Source organism: Electrophorus electricus, chromosome 3, assembly GCF_013358815.1.
Source record: "Electrophorus electricus isolate fEleEle1 chromosome 3, fEleEle1.pri, whole genome shotgun sequence".
Classification (NCBI taxonomy): domain Eukaryota; kingdom Metazoa; phylum Chordata; class Actinopteri; order Gymnotiformes; family Gymnotidae; genus Electrophorus; species Electrophorus electricus.
This window is the reverse complement of record NC_049537.1, coordinates 21,902,013-21,921,827: the sequence shown is the minus strand read 5'-3', so window position 1 is coordinate 21,921,827 and position 19,815 is coordinate 21,902,013. Positions and strand designations below refer to the sequence as shown.

Here is a 19,815-nt window from a genome sequence, read left to right as displayed (position 1 = left end):
GCTCAACCATAAGCACATCCCCAGACGTTACTCTGCAACGGAAATCCCCAAAGAACCAGAATAAAGAGGACTGAGTGAGGAAAAAGTGTCTCACAGATGACTGATATGAGACAGCTATTGGCAATTGATGTAGATGATGTCATCTTTCTACTGTATTTTTTCTGGACATTCTACCATGGGAGCAGCAGCATTCTCTTGAGCCTGTTGTGACATGCCTGCTCAGGCATGAGACGTCCTCTGCCAGCAAGTCTGAGCAACTTAAAACAGAGACACTCTGTAGCACTGGAACACACTGGAAGGTTGGAACACAGCGCAGGTTCTACACACAGATCTCAAGAGACTGGCCACTATGGTCGCTGCTTTTAAAAGTGGACCAAAAGATGTTTTTTGCTTTTTAAAGCTTTTATTTGTGTTTGCTGTGATTTGAATTAGTTGTAAGTCAAGTGCTATTTCACAGTTTCGGTACTTCCAGCTCTGTGAAACTAAGGACAACAGAGCCCAGAGTGGATGATGGAATTCAACCACCCGAGTGACAACTGCACAGCAGGAAGCAAGGACCTGTACGTGTTTTATTTCTCTGTAATGATAATAGAGTTTATCCTGGCTCTTCCTCTGAACCTCTCGGTCATATACCTCTTCATATTTAAACTTAAGTTCTGGAAGTCTAAGAGCAACAGCATTTTCTTGTTCAATCTCGTGCTGGCTGACATCCTGTTGCTCATCTGCTTGCCGGTAAGGGCGTACAACTTTCAGAGAGGAGAGAGACGCAGTGAAAATAATGTGGTGTGCAGAGCTGTGCTCTTCTTGCTCTTCCTGAATCGAGGAGCCAGCATCGCCTTCCTCACTGTTGTTTCCATTGACCGCTATGTCAGCGTGGTGCACTTGGGTTTGAAAAACTCCCTCAAGATTCGACAGCGATCAGTTCTTATTTCTGTTCTTATCTGGATATTTCTGCTCCCTCTGACCACACCAGCCATGCTGAAGACCTTCGAGTGCTGCCACAGCAATGAGGATGCCGATGGCAGCGAAGACAACACTGTTACTGTCGTCTTCAGAGAGCTTGTGTTTTTCAGCCAGGTCCTGATCCCATTCGCTGTGCTTGTCTACTGCGCCACACGGATCACGAAGAGGCTCAGGAGGAAAACAGTGGGTGACAGGACCAAGCTCCGTAAAGCAGTCTTTCTGGTCATCTCGGTCGTGTCAGTCTTTTCTATATGTTTTTTGCCATCTGCCATTTCAAGAACAGTGCTGCTGATTATGAGGGCCAGGGAGCTACCCAAAGCAGAGGAAATTGCAGTTCAAGTATATGATGGCCTGATGTGCCTATCCTATTTGGATTGTTTGTTAGACCCTATTGTGTACTGCCTGAGCAGCACAAAATTTAAAAACTTATATTTATCGACCTATCTTCCCATTCTGTTAAAAAATAGAAATCCAGCAAACCACTGAAATATAGGTAAAAACACCCTTTATGCTGAAATCTATATTAATAAAATAATCATATTTTCAAAATTGCAACAAGAATATGTCCATGAGCATCTCAACTCAAAGGAGCTTACCTTAGGGCAGTGGTACCATAGGGCAATGTTAGCTCATTGTTTAAGGTACTTGATTTGTAATTGGAAGGTTGTTGGCACCAGTCCCACCACTGCCAAGTTGCCACTGTTGGGCACCTGAGCAAGACCCTTAACCCTCAATTGGTCAAGTTGTACTCAGTCATAATTGTAAGTCACTCTGGATAAAAGTGTCAGGTAAACTGTGTCAGGTAAATTTATTTTTATTCAACAACTGATATTATATAAAAGTGACATTGTAATGTATCTTTTTGTATATGCCATTAGAAACAAAAACAAAAAAAAGCATTTTGTGACAAAATTGAGTAGATATGTGACTCACATCAGTGTCTGTGATGTTATCTTGGTGTCTTTCTGAACTTACCTAACCAAAGTTTATTTTTATTTACATGTCACAGTTTTATTATGAGAGCTAAATGTTAGGATTAACACCATGTTTAATATCAGGTCACATACTGCATGTTATAAGTTAGGATATTTTTTACATTCATTTTATTTGTGTTTATCAGGTGCATATACTGTGTGTTTTGAGGCAGATGTTAATTTTTTATGTTGTTATTATTTATATAGTCGAATAATTATATCATTCCCTTTTCCATGTTTCTGTAAAAATCGGACCTCTATAATTTATCTGCACTTTATTCTGACTGCTTTAAAGGATGTCAGGGACAATGTCATATGGATCTTGTCAATATGACAATATGACAGTATGTCAATATGACATATCTACTGATATGCAGTAGAGGAGATACCAATAACACTGAACCAAGGACAAACGAGAAGGAGTAAAATAAAGCAGTTTTTTGAAAATGCACAGTAAATTCACCTACTTCAGAAGACTTAGAACCTACCAGAGTGGTGTCCTGACTGTGGACCACAGCTTGTTTCTTCAGTCTTTGGTTCAGCTTCAGTCAGCACAGAACTGGAGGGACACTTCCTGAAATCTAGCAGACCATCAATCTGAGTGGCTGGGTCTATGTCCGGACACTGTACTAGTGAATGTAGATGGCACTGAGTTACAGAAGTGGGGGGTAACATCAGCCCTTAGAGAAAAAAGAGACAAATCCATTTTAGGCTGAACCTAAACTTGTCAATATATCTTCTTTATACATAATTGCAAACAGTTGCTTTTATTGTACACAGACTCTCAAAATAAATGATCAACATTATTTCACTGATAGTGATAAATGTTTTTAAATGTGAAATACAGGTTTAGTATTTTGTGTAAAGGTCGTTTTTTTTTTTATCCTATCCGTGACAAGCTGTCATTCCTTCCTGAAATTTCAAACTGGATCAGTAATTGAGTCATTTAGTACAACAAGTCTCTTCATGAAGCTTGCCATAATTAAAGTCAGTCAGGCCAAATTCACATGTGAAAAAAACCCTCAGGGCATAAAATGCTTCCAGGTAGATTCATATCTTAAGCTTTAAACAACAATATTCTTTCCCAACTTTACATTACAAAAGGGGCATTAACTCATTTGTAGATGATGTTTAATGCAAATTCTATGCATTAAATTTTGATTTTGATCCAAGAATACTGTCTATATCTTTAAGGTGTGTTCATAATGTGGTAATTTAATAACAGAAACATCAACATATACTAATAATGCATTATTTTAAAGAATTATATACTTTTAATACGTTCATCAGCTTTCAATTTCAGGCAATGTCTAGATATCAACCAGAATCATCAGCAACTTGAAACACTAATGTTAGGATAAACTGCATTTTTGACTGCATCACTAACACAGAAATGTAGCAGCAATCTTGCATAGACTTTTTTAGTCATCTGTGTCTTTTACAAGTCATTTAAAGATAAGACAGTTAAGGTGCTCTTGAGCTTACTTAACTTTATTTTGGTCTTTGTAGAAACTCAAACATGACCTGATATTTACATTTAATCATTACATCAGTTCACTGAAAAACTTCCATACCAGTAATAGCAATACAGAGTGCAACTCTGAGAAAAAATCATAAAACTATTGTCATTGTAACTATGAGAATGGCGTTTCAAAAGGATCACGATTTCAAAAAGTGATTATTACTCTGCAGTGAGTGTTGCAATGCATCTCTATGATGTTGTAACATATTATTTTCATTTTGAATTAGTGTATTTCTCAAGATTTAACCACATAATACGCATTTTTCCTTCCTGAGGAAATGACAAGTATTACAAAGGCAGGCTATGTGTGTCTTTTTAAAATCTCATCTTCAATATCATGGCCAGATCTATTTTTGTGTGTTACGGGAAAGGATAAACTGTCATCATAACAACACAGCTGTGCCTCTCACACTGTATATAATCTGGTATCAATCACAGCAGTTTTGCAAAGGAAGAAACATGAAATTTCATTCGCTGCCATACATGGAAACGAGTCTCGTAGTAAAAACCGTGTTTTATCCTTCCTCCTCCAGGCTACTTGACTGTCATGTGGTGTTTTACAGACCCACCTGGGCTCAGTAAGGACAGCAGTGTGTTCTGCTCCTGAAGAAGCCTTTGAAGCTGCAGGAACTGCCCCTGCTGAAGAGGACACTGGAAGAGACATCACAGCTCGCTTTCCCAAAGGCAACGGTTTCAAAGAGCAAGTTCACACGTACTGAGTCACTGAGTTGTAAGCTATCCTAATTATTCACAATCATTATAAATTATGATTGATATAATGAATAAATTGAGAATCATCAGCCTGTAGGGTATAAACTGCGAGCACCAACAAGCTGAAGAAAACCTCTGTAGGCATGGCAGTAGCAGCGTGCTCTTATGCTAGGGAACTCCTGAGGTAATAGCTGGCCTTTAGGTAGAAAGTTTAACACAATGTGCAATAGCTAAAACTGCAGAATGGAAATATGTTTTTGTCAGTACAGGTAATGAAATATGACAACCACACAGAACTAAATCAAGAAAGACCATTTTTTAGATCATATAATTTTCATATCACCTTGTTTTCGACAAAGAGTATGCAAGATATCATAAACTTTTTTATTTCTTTGGGAAATAATGTGAAAAATTCCCTTTTGTATTATGGTGCTATGACAAAACTATATACATGTACTGAGACATTATTTTCATATGTGTGCTATCTTATAACAGCAGTGTATCGCTATTGATTATTGGCAATTTAATGATGCAGCAATGACATCTGCAGGTGGTAACATAGCAGTGACTTCAGCTGACAGAAGCACAAGGTGTCTGACATTAGATTGGTTTAAGTTGTGCCTACTTTTCTTGGTCATTTAAAATCACGCTAATAAGACTTAAAACTGTTTTCATATTGCAAATTTTAAAAATGATAGGCCTATATCAAATTCTATTATATTAAATATAGCTTACTAGTTCCCAGGTAACTCATGTAGCTGTCATATGAGTTACTCCTATAGGAGAGTCCAATGAGGACCAAAAATGCACGGACTGACCTCTTGAGGAATTTTCTGGGTCTTAAGATGTTGGCAGTTACACATCTCAGAAGCCAGGGCCCCCTGAGGGATACCGTGTTTCACTGGTTCAGACGGGAAACCGGCACATAGTTCAAGCGCATGAGGGTGCTGTTGCGCAGCCTTTTCTTGTTTCTCTTCGTCACTTCGCGCGGCGGTGGCAACGGAACAGGAAAACAGGGTAATCGTATTTGATTTCTGATCCAAAGTTCTGTCCGGTTCACATGATATTACGAAAGCCCCATTTCGGGAGATTTTTGTAGACATTGCTCCTCCAATTGACTGTAGAATTTGATGTGCGTGATTAGCTGAAGGTTATGGAAGAAGCTTTGCCTACGTAGAAGGGACACGTCAAAACCCTCGAAACCTCGTGGATCTGTAAATAATACAAATGGCAAATTTCTGAAAGCGACGATCAAGCTACAAACTCCGCAACACAGAGGAGACAGAAGCCCACGGTTAAAGACGAAAGTTGAATGTATTTGGGCAATTAAGCAATCAATCAAGCAAACAATCATGCAAAAAAAAACCAAAAAAAACCCCACAAACAAACAAACAAACAAACAAAAATCCCGTTGTTTAAGGCCTACCCGATGCTTTATTTATCTGCAAAATTATAATCATACCTACCCCACGCTGACGTTTCTTTGATGACCAGTTAGTGTCCAAAATCATTCTGCGTTCTGCTCAGTTTCATTCTATTACCTTGATCTTTGAGTAGTTATAGTAACTGTAAACAGTAGATGTTGAGGCATTGACAGAATAAGACCACAGCTCACTTTCTATGCTTTAATTAAGAATATCGTCTTTGGATGTTAGACCCGAAAACAAGCTAGAATTATTTTCTTTAAAATGAAGTCTGATGAATGTCTGGGCACTAAACCTGTGAATAAAGGCGCGTCTTATCCTGGTGCATAAGCTGTCACGATTGGCCACGAACATTACCATGATTGTCCCTTCTGATAAGTGACACGAAACGTGACATATAAAACTCATTTCATTGTTTGATTCACAGTTACTAACGCGACTGATGGCTGTGTATTGTGTATTATTAATTTTAACAAGCATATGCTTAAACTAACAATCGGATCAATCTAATTGTTTTTAAAGTTTATTTTTAACATTACTCCAATATTAACCAATAGTAGCATTTTATACTTCTAAATCGTTGGTCCAATATGTCTACACTTGCAAAATTTGGACGTTTTGTAAATTGAGTTTAGATAAGATTAATTATTAACTTAGCCTATTGATTTGAGACACTGATGGAGCAGGAGGTTTAAAATAAGACTGAGTATGCTTCTGACAGCCTTTATTTTATCAAACAAAATATATTTAGTAGTTGACATTTCATGGTAAAATAAATGTTACTCACTGAAAATTTGATCCTCTCTTTCTGATGAACAGTATTGAGAGAGAATGTGGAACAGATCAATGTCCCATTGCCAAATAAAAAAAAAACCCTACAGAAAAACTGCAATAGCAACTTAATAACAAGATAGAAAAATAGTTATGGCTCATAAAACATGTAAAATCACAAACAGTAATTTGGGGTCAAATCCACTGGTAAACACATTTTATGACCTCTGCTCTCTGTCCTTGTTAGGACAATGATTGACTGATAAGCGGTATCTAGTTGTCTTGTTGACTAATAAGACACAAAACCTGCAATAAAATCTTTACCTGCACTGCTTGTTGGTGCTACAAAATGGAGTTGTACAAAGTTTTTCTTTTGCTCTGCTTTTCCCTTTATTCAGGTGAGCTTCTGGATTATCACAATTATTACAGCATAATGCATTCAATAAGCATCAGTGTTAAGTGCAATTTTGGACAAACTTTGCAGTGTACAATATATGTTGGAAGATGTCTTTAATAAATGGGAGCTGACAGGAGTAACTGTTTTGTTTGTAAGGATTTTGTTAATTAATTAATTTATTTTTTGAGCACTGCACATAGCATATTAGTAAGTTTAACTTATTTTCTCAACAGATGTTGTGAGAGGACAGATTACAGAGAGCCCAGGTAAAAAAAAAAATATGAAAAAAGAAAAAAAACTTTCATTTGGGACATGGTCACAACTCAGATGTGAGGTTGGGACCTCACATCTGAAAGAAATGACTAACAAATGTTGTTTGCTTGTGCTGTATCTGTGCTAATTTGTGCAATAAAAAGTGTTTGTGCCAGACTAGTTTTTAAGATATAACATTATTATTATAAAGTTATTTTATAAATATATAAATCAGTTGCTGGGAAAGAAAATAAATTAAATAAATTAAATAAACAGGCACAAGTCTGCACAAACACGTGATAAATACCACCAGTTTGATAATTTTACTTACTAAAATTGCTGGTTCGTATGCTGCATGGGGCTTCATTTCCAGTATATTTATCCTAAGTTAAAGACTTGTCATGTTATTATATCTCAAAAAGCAAACCAGCATAAACAACATTATTATGACAAACCACAACAAAAACATAAAACAAAAGAAGTATTTAATTACATTTATTTTAGATAGGGTGGCTAGACTCTACTAATGTGTTTTTGCAGAGTTTCCATTCTCCATTCTATTAATGGTTCAATGCTTCATGCTAAGTGGTGCTGTATTACACAGTCTTGCCATATCTTGAACTATTTTTCCCCACAGATTTTCTGGATAAATATATTAAAACAGATGGTGCTTGGATAATCACAGCAAGTAAAATGCAGTACATTGTAAAATCAGCAGAAGAATGTGCAGTCAAGTGTGATACAGAAACTTTATTCACGTGCAGGTATTGTGCTGTACATACTAGGCCTGTAGTAGTGTATAGTTGTGCAATCAACTGTAATGTGTCTTTTGCAGGTCTTTTACACACATTGAAAAAGATCAGTACTGCATAACAATGCCATCCAATTCAAAGACAGACCAAGTGTTTCGTAAAATTGGTGCAGCCCTGTATGAAAAGAAAGGTAAGACAATAATAATATAGTGTTGGATCGCCACTCCCATCCTTGGAGAACACTGGAAAAACATTTGTTTTCCTTGCTGTATTACATCTGATTAAGGATCTGATTAATTAACTCATTTTAAAGTAGAATAAACAAATGGATCCCTGGACAAAAATGTTCCTTCTGAGCCTTCAAATCCAATAAAAACAAACAAACATAAAACAAAACAAAATAAATAATAACAACCAAAAACGAGCAATTAAGTATTTTTCTTTTTGCGCTATTAAATCTTCTGCCCTAAGACAAGACCCTTGTGCTATCATTTACCCCTTTGTTTCCCCCAGTTAATATGTGATCTCCCCAGAGCCTGCAGAATGCAATTTAGCTAAACACACTCAACAGGGGGAAAATATGTGAACATCTCTCATTAAGTAGGAGAATGAGACGAACAGTTTTCCATAATGTCAACAAAAAGGTTAAAGATTCAGCTTCAGTCCACCTTCACCTTTCTGGAAAGCTGTTTCTGTTCCATCCTTTTCATGGCTTTCCCTTCTCCTAGGATAGTGAACTACCAAGATCTCATAGTAAGAGGCGGTAGACACAACAGGACATATAGCACAGCCTGAAGTTTATCTATATTACAGATAGGTTTCTGCGCATTTTTAAGCCATTATAAGCTAATGCTTTTTTGAGATTAATTTTTCTAGATTCATTGAGGACTGGTTGTGTAGCATTTCATAAATGTGTTTACCTTTCATTCAGAGTATTTACTGGAATGTGTGACGGGCATTGGCACTGACTACAGAGGGACAAAATCCAGAACAAAATCGCAGCGACTCTGTCAGCAATGGGAGAGTTCATTTCCCCACAAGCCAAAGTATGTGTTACATAATATGTTACATATGCTTCTGTTCAGCATTTAAGATTCACAAATTATTTTAGACAACAGCTGGAATATCACTGATGGTTGGAACTATGCTAAGTGAAAAGAATCCTAGATTATACTGTAGTTTGACATCTGAATCATCTGGCAGCATTACCCCTAAGACACATCCAAAAGCAGATCTGGAGTCCAATTACTGTCGAAACCCAGATGGAGACAGTGCAGGCCCTTGGTGCTACACCACAGACCCAGAAAAGAGATGGGAAAACTGCGATATCCAAGACTGCACTGGTACGCCAGCTGTGCGAATTTACACCAGGGTAAAATGGATTTTTCTTTAAGGTGTTCACTCTTAAAATGTACTCTTGTACATCTATAGAGGAATGTATGCACTGCAGTGGGGAAAACTACAGAGGCAAGATCTCGACTACCGAAGGAGGATATACCTGCCAGCGGTGGGACTCACAGAAACCCCATAACCATGGATACATTCCCTCGGTGTAAGGGATCAAAGCTTTGTACTCTTTTCTGTGTTTCATCTTTGTTCATTTTCATATTAGACTACCTGTGAATGAAGTGAATGTTTGTAAACTTGTGGGTGTGTATAGTCTTCCTGATAAGTACCTGGAGGAGAATTACTGCAGGAATCCTGATGGAGAACCCAGACCTTGGTGTTTCACCACCAATCCATCCAAACGATGGGACTTCTGCCCCATTCCTCGCTGCAGTGAGCTCTATTCGTTTCTTACTGTCTCATTAAATAAATCGGTCGTTACATAGCATTTATCCTGAATATATTCAAAGTGCTTTCCAACTTGATTGACATACAAGCACACTTTGGGCACTACTGTATGAGGATGGAACGGGTATATGGGTCACATATTGATAATTTCATAATATAAATATGAATAATTTTAGACAGATCGGTGTGCACTATCATTGTCCAAGTAATATTTATATGATAAAAAATAATTCTTCTTAAAATGAATATGAAAACTAACAGGCAGCCAGTGCAAATATCATAAAATGGATGTAAAACATACTCTTCTTCTGGTCAGAACTTAAGTAGCAGAATTCTGAATTTCCTGGCTCATCACACTCTGTGGGTGCAGAGAGAGAAAGATAAAAAGAACTCATGGTTATTATTTGTTCATTCTGTTAATTGTGTTATGGGAGCATGTAGAGGTCATTTATTTTCACTGAAACATGTTGAAGAAAAACTCAGTGTTTGTAAGTCCAGCTATGCATATTAAACAGTACAAGTATTTGTCAACTTGGAGAGTATTTAACACTGGTGCTTTACATGTGATTATTATGAATGCTTAGCCATTTCCCTTAGCCATTTGATGAAACACTTGATTTGAAAGCTTTACAGAAGGTCAAATTAGGTAATTTATTTGAAGTGTATACTGTAAATGTGTCTATTTTGTCTTCTAGATTCTGAACCACCGACCATTGTGCCAGACCTGACCTGTGCTACAGGAGATGGTAGCTCATATAGAGGCACTGTTGCTGTGACAGTGTCTGGGAAAACCTGTCAGATCTGGGCATCTCAGTACCCTCATAAGCATTCTAGAACACCAGAGAATTACCCATGCAAGTAAGCAACGATGCGTGGTCTGTAGTAGGTTTGGATGATGAAACCATTTGCAGAGAAATATTTGCTTTTCTGTCGTATTTGATGCAGTGGTGCAGATAATTGCACTATCGTTGTCCTTCCAGCACATAGACACCACGTACACTGAGAGCTAAATTTGTGTCTATTCCAGAGGTCTTGATAAGAACTACTGCAGAAACCCCGACAAAGAGAGGAGTCCTTGGTGTTACACAGCAGACCCAGAGACACGCTGGGAGTACTGCACCGTGCCCAGCTGTGACGGTGGTCCCCGCCCTGGTCAGCTCCCGATGAAATCAAATTGAATTGCTTTCTCTCATCCCTACCCATCATCTCTCACATCCTACCCATACTATTCATCAAGCATTTTCAAGTGTGCTACTGGAATATTTTAGAGCTGATATCTCACACAGCAAACTCACTGCTGTCAAATGAACTCTTGCAGTGTTCTTTTGTGACTAAACCTAACAGTGCAGGTGTTAAATTAATGCTGTAGATGTTAATTCAGCAGTATAAACTTTGCTGTGAAGATAGATTTCACATAGAAAATGAAAACCATAAGCCAAACACTATGCCAGGCTAAACCATGCAAATTAAAAATGCAAATGTTGCAGAGGAGCCAATTATCGCTCCAGCTGAAGACTGTTATGAAGGAGATGGGAGCTCATATCGTGGAGTCATGTCAGAGACCATCAGTGGGAAGAAATGCCAATTCTGGACCTCTATGGAACCTCATGCACATCAGAAGACACCACAGAAATTTCCCAATGCGTAAGATGAGAAAGAGCGTCTAAATACAACTACTGAAATACAAACAGTCCTACAGATTACTATATATGCCTTCTTCTGGAAGTTAATGTCAACATTGGTGCTAGTTAAAATTTCCATATGTGTGTATATGTTTCTCCACCAATATGCAGAGACCTGAGACGAAACCTATGCAGGAACCCTGATGGAGACCGTGCTCCTTGGTGTTACACCACAGATCCCTCCGTGCGCTGGGAGTACTGTAAGATAGAGCGCTGCAGCAGTCAGCTCCCCTTTTTCCACCCAAAGCCCACTCAGTCTGCATCCAAACCCTTAGCCCCATCACCAACTGCTGCTCGTCCCATCACTGTACCCACGCCAGTCACAGGTCTGCCATCATGCAGTCAAGCACATCACTTGCTGTTCACTGTGGTTTTGACCAGGACACTTTTTTTTACTAGGAGTTCTCGTCTAAATGGGGTTTTGATTTTTCATTCTGCTTGTGCTCTGGTTTGAAGATTGTAAGGTTGGTAGTGGCGAAAGTTACAGAGGTCTTACATCAAAGACTGTAATGGGTGTGACCTGTCAAGCCTGGAGTTCCATGACCCCCCACCAGCATTCTACTTTCACCCCTGTGACACATCCAGACAAGGGTCTGGAGTCCAATGTAGGTCCCTTAGCACATTCACATAGTATATGTAGTTGACACTGAATTGTGATTGACTAGACTCTCAAGCACTTTTCTAATGTCAATTTTAATGGATAGCAATGCAGAAATCCTGATAATGATGTAAATGGACCTTGGTGTTACACTACGGATCCTTATAAGAAATGGGACTACTGTCAGATTCCAGACTGTGGTATGAACTTTCACTATTGCCTAAAGCTCAAAGAGTGCTGTTTGCTGCACTGATGTCATGGGTTTCATATCTGCCTCACCATAATGGTGGGTTTTAAATGCAAGAGATTTTCTTTGTAAACAGATGGCATGAAGTGTGGACAGCCCACAATAAAACCAAGACGCTGCTTTGGCCGGATTGTTGGAGGATGTGTTTCTAAGCCTCACTCTTGGCCTTGGCAAATCAGTTTTAGGACCAGGTACTAAAGCACATGTGCGCTTCTAAACATGTGATTATTAATTGCATCAATGTCTGCACAGTAGCCTCATTTTAGTGCCTTATGTTGTATCATAGCTCTGGAATTCATTTTTGCGGAGGAACTTTAATCGATGCTCAGTGGGTCCTGACAGCAGCACACTGCCTTGAAAGGTGAGAGACAGATTTTTTCCCTGTATTCTACAGTATTCTAGTTAATTGGTATGTTTAATTCTAACCTACTATACTGTACTTGGATATATTCTATGAGTAAATGACAAAGCACTTTTGTAAGTCGCTCTGGATAAGAGCGTCTGCTAAATGCCTTAAATGTAAATGTAAATGTAAAATTTTGGCTTAGGTGACATGCTTATAATGGGAAATTAAACTTGCACAAAGACTCTCATTCACCGCATAATGAAGCTCTTGACATCTTTCTCTAGATCTAAGAGACCATCAGCATACATGGTGTATCTGGGAATCCACACAGAGGTTGGAAAAGAGTCATCCAAACAGGTCCGTAACCTGGAAAAGATTATATTGGAACCAACAGGGAAGGATATCGCACTTCTCAAGCTGGACAGGTGATAGTTTCTTTTGTTAACTCTTTGGGAAACAGAATGATCATAATATTAATACAAAATGACATTTTTTAAAAACACTTAAGTAAATGCTGAAAAATCTCAACAACTAAATCTTATGTCAGTCCTGTATGTTAGTCAACTACTTCTGCAAAGATTGTAGAATAATGTAGTATGTTCTTATTTTATCTAAAATGCAGCTAAACAAACATGAAAGAGACTTTTCTCCTTTCAGGCCAGCAATTCTAAATGAAAAGGTGTTGCCTGTATGCTTACCAGAGAAAGATTATGTTGTGCCAAGTGGGACAGAATGCTACGTTACAGGATGGGGGGAAACACAAGGTAAGGAAGGAGCATAAAAAATCTTACGGCACACATTCTACTAAGGCCTTATTCTTACAACATTATTGTTACAGTGTTTATTCTTAGTCTTGCAGACCCCATGTACAACACATTTGAATGCTGAGTAATCATTACATTTACCAGCGCTGGGTCAGAGTGCCCCCCTCCACCTCTGTGGTTGAGAAGTCCTGCTACTGATTTTCATTAACAGTACATGGTCCCAATTTAATTTATAATACATGGTCCCTGATGAATTTATTTGATGTGCCAAAATAGAATCAGATTGTTGAGGGTCTTACTTTCAGTCTGTTTCTCTGATGTTCTAGGAACGGGTGGAGAAGGTGTTTTGAAAGAGACTGGCTTCCCTGTCATTGAAAACAAAATATGTAACAGCAGAGCCTACTTAAACAATCGGGTGAAGGACCATGAGATGTGTGCAGGAAACATAGAGGGAGGAACTGACAGCTGTCAGGTAACAAAAATAACAATATACCTTAATGTCTCTTAATATTAGCATGGTATCACAAAGTTCTTTAGATTGATATCAGTTAAAGACTGTACCACCTTTTCTTATTTAAGTCAGACTAAATGGAATATATATATATATTATATGCACCACTTTGTTTCTCGGATATACATGTTTAATACTGTCTTTTTTTCCCCTCCAACCCCCCCCCCCCCCCCCCACACACACACACACTCAGGGTGACAGTGGGGGCCCTCTTGTTTGCTTCTCCCAGAATACCTTCCTTCTTCAGGGAGTGACCTCATGGGGACTTGGCTGCGCTAATGCCATGAAGCCTGGCGTGTATGCCCGTGTCTCTAAATTTGTTGACTGGATTGGAAAAGAGATGAAAGCAAATTCTTGAGCACATATGTTCAGTTGCAAGGATTCCTCTGCCATGGGTCTAAAGTGTAAATGGAAAGCTAGACATTTAATCACTGTTTATCCGTTAGTGAACATTTTTAAAGTCTTATAAGAATACAGTCCAAGTGTCTTCATTTTTCATTAGCGTTAATAACATTAATAATTTCTAATACATTGTCTACATTAAACAAGAAATATTTAGCCTCTGAAATGTTTATGTATGAAAACATCAGAAAGAAAAGCTCAACATTATGCATTTATTATAAATACTATGCTCAATTAATAGGGGATAAAACCATATTGACATGAGGATCCATTAATTATATCTGCAGACAAACATTACCACGACAATTGGACAAAAAAGCAACATGAATATACAGTACATTCCAGTACATTAAAATATAGAGGGTCATTAAATGAGGAAATGTGCTTATGAAATTTTAAGAAAGCCAGATAAAATAAGAACAAGCCTTTTACTTTATGTGTAAACCTTATCTGAGGTAACCAGAGAGTCTCTAGGTGTCTAATACTATTGTGTCTCATTGGTCACGGATGTAATTGCTAACCAGGGGAACATGTCCTAACTAAACCGGTTCTGTGTGGTGCCAATAATGATATTGTGTGTTTCCTTTACTGTGTGTGTGTGTGTGTGTGTGTGTGTGTCTGTAACTCATGTGAATGAGAGTTACTGCAATCCTCAATTTCTAGGCCAGCTCTTTGACTCACAGAGTTGGTCAGCCTGGTGTGGAGTTGGTGAAGTTCCATTTATAGAAGCAGGTATATGCAAATATGACAGATTTCCAGTAATAAAATTGACTAATAGCATTTGAGCTCCATGGCATCCATTAAAATCCAGAGAATAGGGCAACTGAACAGAGACCGAAAAACCCTGGAAACCATACTAGAGCATGTTAAAAAACTGTTGGTGGCCAGTGCCCCCTGGTGGCACCAATATGAATTACCAGTATGTTCCTACCTCAAGTGAGATTGAATGAATTGGCTACACATTGATTTTATTTCACAGGTTATTTTACTTAAAAATGTGACAAGATTCACCAAAAGCTGCTGAAAGCTGCTTGCATTCACATAAAGTTGGATTTAAAAAAGGATTAAACAGTTAAACAGCCAAAAGGAGAAATAACACAGCATTTCAATTAATACTGCATCCTTGACACGCAGACCAATATTTGATGTCCAACAAGCTGAATAAATCTACGCACCTGTTTTAAAGACTCTCTGCATCTTATTCTTCGAGTCCAAGGGCTGCTACAGAGAAAACTCACTGCTAAATCTGAGACAGTGCTGTCGTCTTCAAGAGAGCATCTGAAGCCCAACATATCCAAACCAAGTGCTAAGCAAATGACCTATTTGCATAACAAATAGGCAAGGTCTGAAACTGACAGTAAATCAAATACATATTAAACGTATTAATGCTGCAGATACAGTGAGATAAAGTGAACATTGACTGTAAAGGAGCTTAAGATTGAACATTGGACAGATGCAAGCAATAAGAACTAATACAAAGGGTTTAATCATTATTTTGAAATTGGTATTTTGTAAATCTAAGAGATAAGGCTGCTTAAATTCATGGAAATGTGCATTTCAGAGTTACAAAGTCTAATTTTAAAGGGTAGTGTCAGGTTATAAATTATTCCTAAACATACCTTGTTGTTAAAACATTAAAAGGAAGATATTATCTGATTGCTGATTATCTACAGCACTATTGTGACATTTGCTTTGGTCCAGTTTTCTAAAATACCTTGAGTGTCCATATGATTATAATTGTATGGCATATGTAGTGTGGCTCAGTGCTAGATATAGGTCATTGTTCACGGAACTTCAAAACCAGATGAAAAGTCACTGAAAGGCAGTAGTGAGACTGCGCAAGTCAAACAAATGCTGCCCCCGATGGAGGAACCAGGTAACCTCAAAGACACACATCAGGTTGGATCAAGCTCCCATGCAAGAAGTTTAAGAGAAAAGGGCAAGGAGATGCACGATCAGGAAGCTAAGAAACATAAGAAAGAATTTAGTAAGGCTTGTGACTCCTGGAAGCAGTTAACAAGAGAGGCAAGAACAAGACTAAACGCATTCTGTTCTAAAGAAGACTGTGTTAAAATCCAACAAGATATTCAAGTTAGTCATGACATTGTTTGCTAATGCTATGAACCCATTTGACACAATCACACTAGTACTTGAGATATTGTTAGGAGAATGGATGCTTGTGTCACCTTGACAGTAGAGATCTGTGGTCTTGTGACCAAGCAACTAGAGACCATTGAAGAAGCCTTTAATGTCCAACTGGAGAATGAAAGGGTGAGGATGGCACTAAATAAAAATGAATATGAGTCTGTCTTTGGCTGCACAAAAACGAAAACTGCCATTTTAAATTTATCCCAGAGATCATACAGCCACTCAAAAGCCACCTCCAGGATCTCTTGTAAGCAAGCAGATGCAGACGAAAGCCGAAGTCACAGCAAAACTAGAACAAGCAAAGGCTATGCAAAAAGATCTATGCTCAGCAAGCAAGACTTCATAAACATAAAAATGACTGGGAACTCTTGGGTGAAATTGTTGGCTGAATTAAGACTTAGGAAAGCAGAAATGAAACTACAACTAGAGGAGAAGAGGACAAAGCTACAAGCAGATGAGGAAGTTAAGGTAGCTATAGCGCAAGTGAGGGTATATGACAACCTTGAATCTGCTCTTGATGGTTATGAGGATGAACATGACAACAGAACCTTGAATCCAGCAGCCATGTCATTCCAACTTCAACATGCGCCCCAATAATCAGCAGTTACTCAGGAGACAGTCAGTCCAGCCCAGGCAATTGTAAGCTCACAAAGCATGAACCGGTTGTCTGCTCCAGAACCAACAACGTTTAGTGGTGACCCTTTAAAATTCATAAATTGGAAGACATCTTTCATGGCCCTTATTGACCGTAAAGCCTCTCCAGTCAGTGAGAAGATGCTTTATCTAAAAATCGGCCTTGCTGGAGGGGCACATAAGGCAGTGGAAGGATTCTTCTACAGAAACTCAAAGGATTCATTCAAGGGCACCTGGTCAGTCTTATGGAAACCCATTTATTGGTCAAAGGGCCTTTCATTAGCAAATCATTGCCAATGATCCTTTAGAGCTTCCAGAGTTTGCTGAATTCTTATAAAGTTGTGTCAAGGTTACTCCACATATCAAAGGACTAGCCATCCTAAATGATTGTGAGGAAAATCATAAGCTGCTTAAAAAACTACCCGAATGGATTGTGTGCAGGTGGAACAGAATAGTGGTTAGATAAATCTGGAGACTACCCCAGTCACAGATGAGGAAACACCAAAAAGAGCTAAGGGCTTCAACACCAGTGTTCAAACAAAGAACTCCGCCTCAGTGATGCAAAGAGCATCAAAATCAAAGCCACCTTGCGCTGTCTGTGAAGATGAAATGCATGGCATTGCTACATGCCCCAGTTTCTCAAAAAAGCCGTCTGAAAATAATGCCTTCATTCTTGAAAATCGCCTTTGCTTTCGTCCCCTTGCCTTAGGAAGGGACACACCAGCAAAGAGTGCAGAAAGTGACACACTTGTAGCACATGTGGCAGATGCCATCCTACCTGTCTGCATGAAACAAAAGGCCTTCTGACAAACCAAAGAAGGATTCCGTTTCCACAGAAACCCATTATAGCCAGAGTGTCCTCAGCATCAGCTCACATACACTGATGCAGTATGTGTCCGCCAGCAGCAGCGTTGTCCCAGGCCTTGTGTCACCAATAGGGGAGCCCCAAAGGGAAGTTCTCACCTATACCCTACTTGATACTCAGAGTGATTCAATATTCAACATTCAACATTCATCATGGAAGACTTGGTAGAGAAACTACAGCTGGCTGCACAGCTAGTGCAGTTGAAATGACAGCTTTAGACACGGTCATAGCGAACAAGAGCATCCATGGGTTACAAGTTGGAGAACCACACTCTGAAAATCATATCCATCTACAGCAAGCTTATGCTCAAGACTTCATTCTAGGTGTGGTCATCACAAGAGGGGAGAATGAATTATTTGCACAAAGGACTGAACTCGGCTGGAGTATAGTAGGTTCATCCGATCCCTGTCTGGATAGACAGGGAAGCCAGCACTTTGTACATCGAGCTGTTGAGAAATACCACTTTGGAGACCTCTTGAGAAATAACAATAAAAACTCTGGAGTCAGGCTTCAATGAAAATAATTATAAGGACAAGTATGTGTCCCAAGTTGATGTTTACTTCATACAGTTCCGTAGTGAAAACATCTGGTAAAAGCTAAATGGACACTATGGATGCCCCTCCCTTTCAGGTGTGGTAGTCCACCCTTGCTGCCAAACAACAAGAAGCAAGCCATTGTTTTCCTTCAGTATTTAAAAAGCACATTAAAGGCCAACAAACAATATCATGACCACTCTAAAACCTTCATGGAAGAAATTATCAATAAATGTGATGTGGAGCTTACTCTTACAATGTCTGAAGGAGAGATTGTGTGATACATTCCCCATCAAGGTGTGTACCATTCCAAAATGTCAGACAAACTGAGAGTTGTGTTTGATTGCACAGCAACTTTCCATGGCATCTCTCTGAATGGCACTTCATTGACAGGCCCTAATCTAATTAACTCTCTGGTGGGAGTTCAGTACTTTGTTGCTTCAGGAAGGAAAGTGTAGCTGTGATCTGTGATACAGAGAGGATGTTCCACCAGTTCTCAGTCACTCCTGAAATGCGGAATAACTGAGGTTTCTTTGGTGGGAGGGAGGTGGTTTGGAAAAGGAGCCACAAGAATATTGAATGGCAGTTTATGTCTTTGGTGCTGTTTCATCACCTGGATGTTCCAATTTTGGCATTAAATATCTAGCAAGGCAACACAAAGCTGACTATTCATCTGGAACAGCCTTCATAGAGAAGAATTTCTATGTAGATAATGGATTAACCAGCTTTCCATCTGTCTAAGATGCCAGAAAGCTGATCAACGTATCACAGATGCTGTGCAAAAGGGGAGGCCTACATCTTCACAAATTTGACTCAAACAAGAAATAAGTTCTTGACATCATAGGCCCTTCAGAAAGGGAAGCATATGCTAAGACCTTAGTTTGAATCAAATAACAGCAGCTCATGCACTGAATATTCAGTGGTCGGTTGAAAGTGATGCCTTCAATTTCAATGGTGACCTGAAAGACAAACCTTTAACACGTCCTGGAATTCAGTCATTGCTTCTCTTTTTGACCCACTAGGGTTTGCTGCTCCATTCACTCTAAGTGGAAAGCGCATCCTACTAGACTTGTGCCATAGAAGTGAAGGCTGGGATGATGATTCTCCTGTATCAGGAGGCCTCTGGAATTGCTGTCCAGAAGGCTGACTTCATCTCAGCCCAACCATCCCTCCACTTGCTACAATTCCTGGCTCTAACAGAGACCTGGATCACCCCTGAGAACTTGGTGAAACTGGCTGCCCTGTCCTCTGCCTTTTCATTCACACATTCTCAGAGTTTTACTATTGTCTCGAAAGTGGTATTTCAACTCCACTTTCCTTCTCTGCTCTTTCCACCTCTTCTTTTGAATTTCATGCTATTACAGTGTCTTTCCCTAGCAAACTTCAAATCATTCATCAACTGCCTCCAGGTTCCCTAAATAACTTCATTGATGAGCTTGATGTTCTCCTGAGCCAATCCCCCATTAAAGGAAATCCACTCATTCTCCTTGGGGACTTCAACCTTCCATCAGACAAGCTGTATTCCT

At 39.0% G+C, this 19,815-nt stretch overlaps 2 protein-coding genes across 2 annotated transcripts; both read left to right on the top strand.

Moving 5' to 3' along the window:
• Positions 1 to 507: 507 nt before the first annotated feature.
• On the top strand, positions 508 to 1,467 carry gpr31 (G protein-coupled receptor 31). The gene has a single exon (XM_026999669.2). The coding sequence runs from the start codon at positions 508 to 510 to the stop codon at positions 1,447 to 1,449; it is 942 nt and encodes a 313-aa protein (XP_026855470.1). The 3' UTR covers positions 1,450 to 1,467.
• A 5,247-nt stretch (positions 1,468 to 6,714) lies between these two features.
• Positions 6,715 to 14,066, top strand: plg (plasminogen). Its single transcript, XM_026999016.2, has 20 exons — positions 6,715 to 6,763; positions 6,996 to 7,028; positions 7,652 to 7,778; positions 7,850 to 7,956; positions 8,698 to 8,812; positions 8,970 to 9,109; positions 9,198 to 9,318; positions 9,427 to 9,545; positions 10,256 to 10,418; positions 10,588 to 10,712; positions 11,048 to 11,204; positions 11,354 to 11,583; positions 11,696 to 11,847; positions 11,947 to 12,040; positions 12,164 to 12,278; positions 12,374 to 12,448; positions 12,718 to 12,858; positions 13,091 to 13,197; positions 13,524 to 13,669; positions 13,902 to 14,066. Exons 1-20 carry the CDS (start codon positions 6,715 to 6,717, stop codon positions 14,064 to 14,066), a joined length of 2,481 nt encoding a protein of 826 aa, XP_026854817.2.
• Positions 14,067 to 19,815: the final 5,749 nt, after the last annotated feature.

Bases quoted from the DNA above. Each gene is read 5' to 3' on its own strand.
- gpr31 (XM_026999669.2), top strand. From the start codon at position 508: ATGATGGAATTCAACCACCCGAGTGACAACTGCACAGCAGGAAGCAAG.
- plg (XM_026999016.2), top strand. From the start codon at position 6,715: ATGGAGTTGTACAAAGTTTTTCTTTTGCTCTGCTTTTCCCTTTATTCA. The intron at 9,110-9,197 runs GTACGCCAGCTG...GTACATCTATAG, and splicing joins CGATATCCAAGACTGCACTG to AGGAATGTATGCACTGCAGT. The intron at 12,449-12,717 runs GTGAGAGACAGA...ATCTTTCTCTAG, and splicing joins GCAGCACACTGCCTTGAAAG to ATCTAAGAGACCATCAGCAT.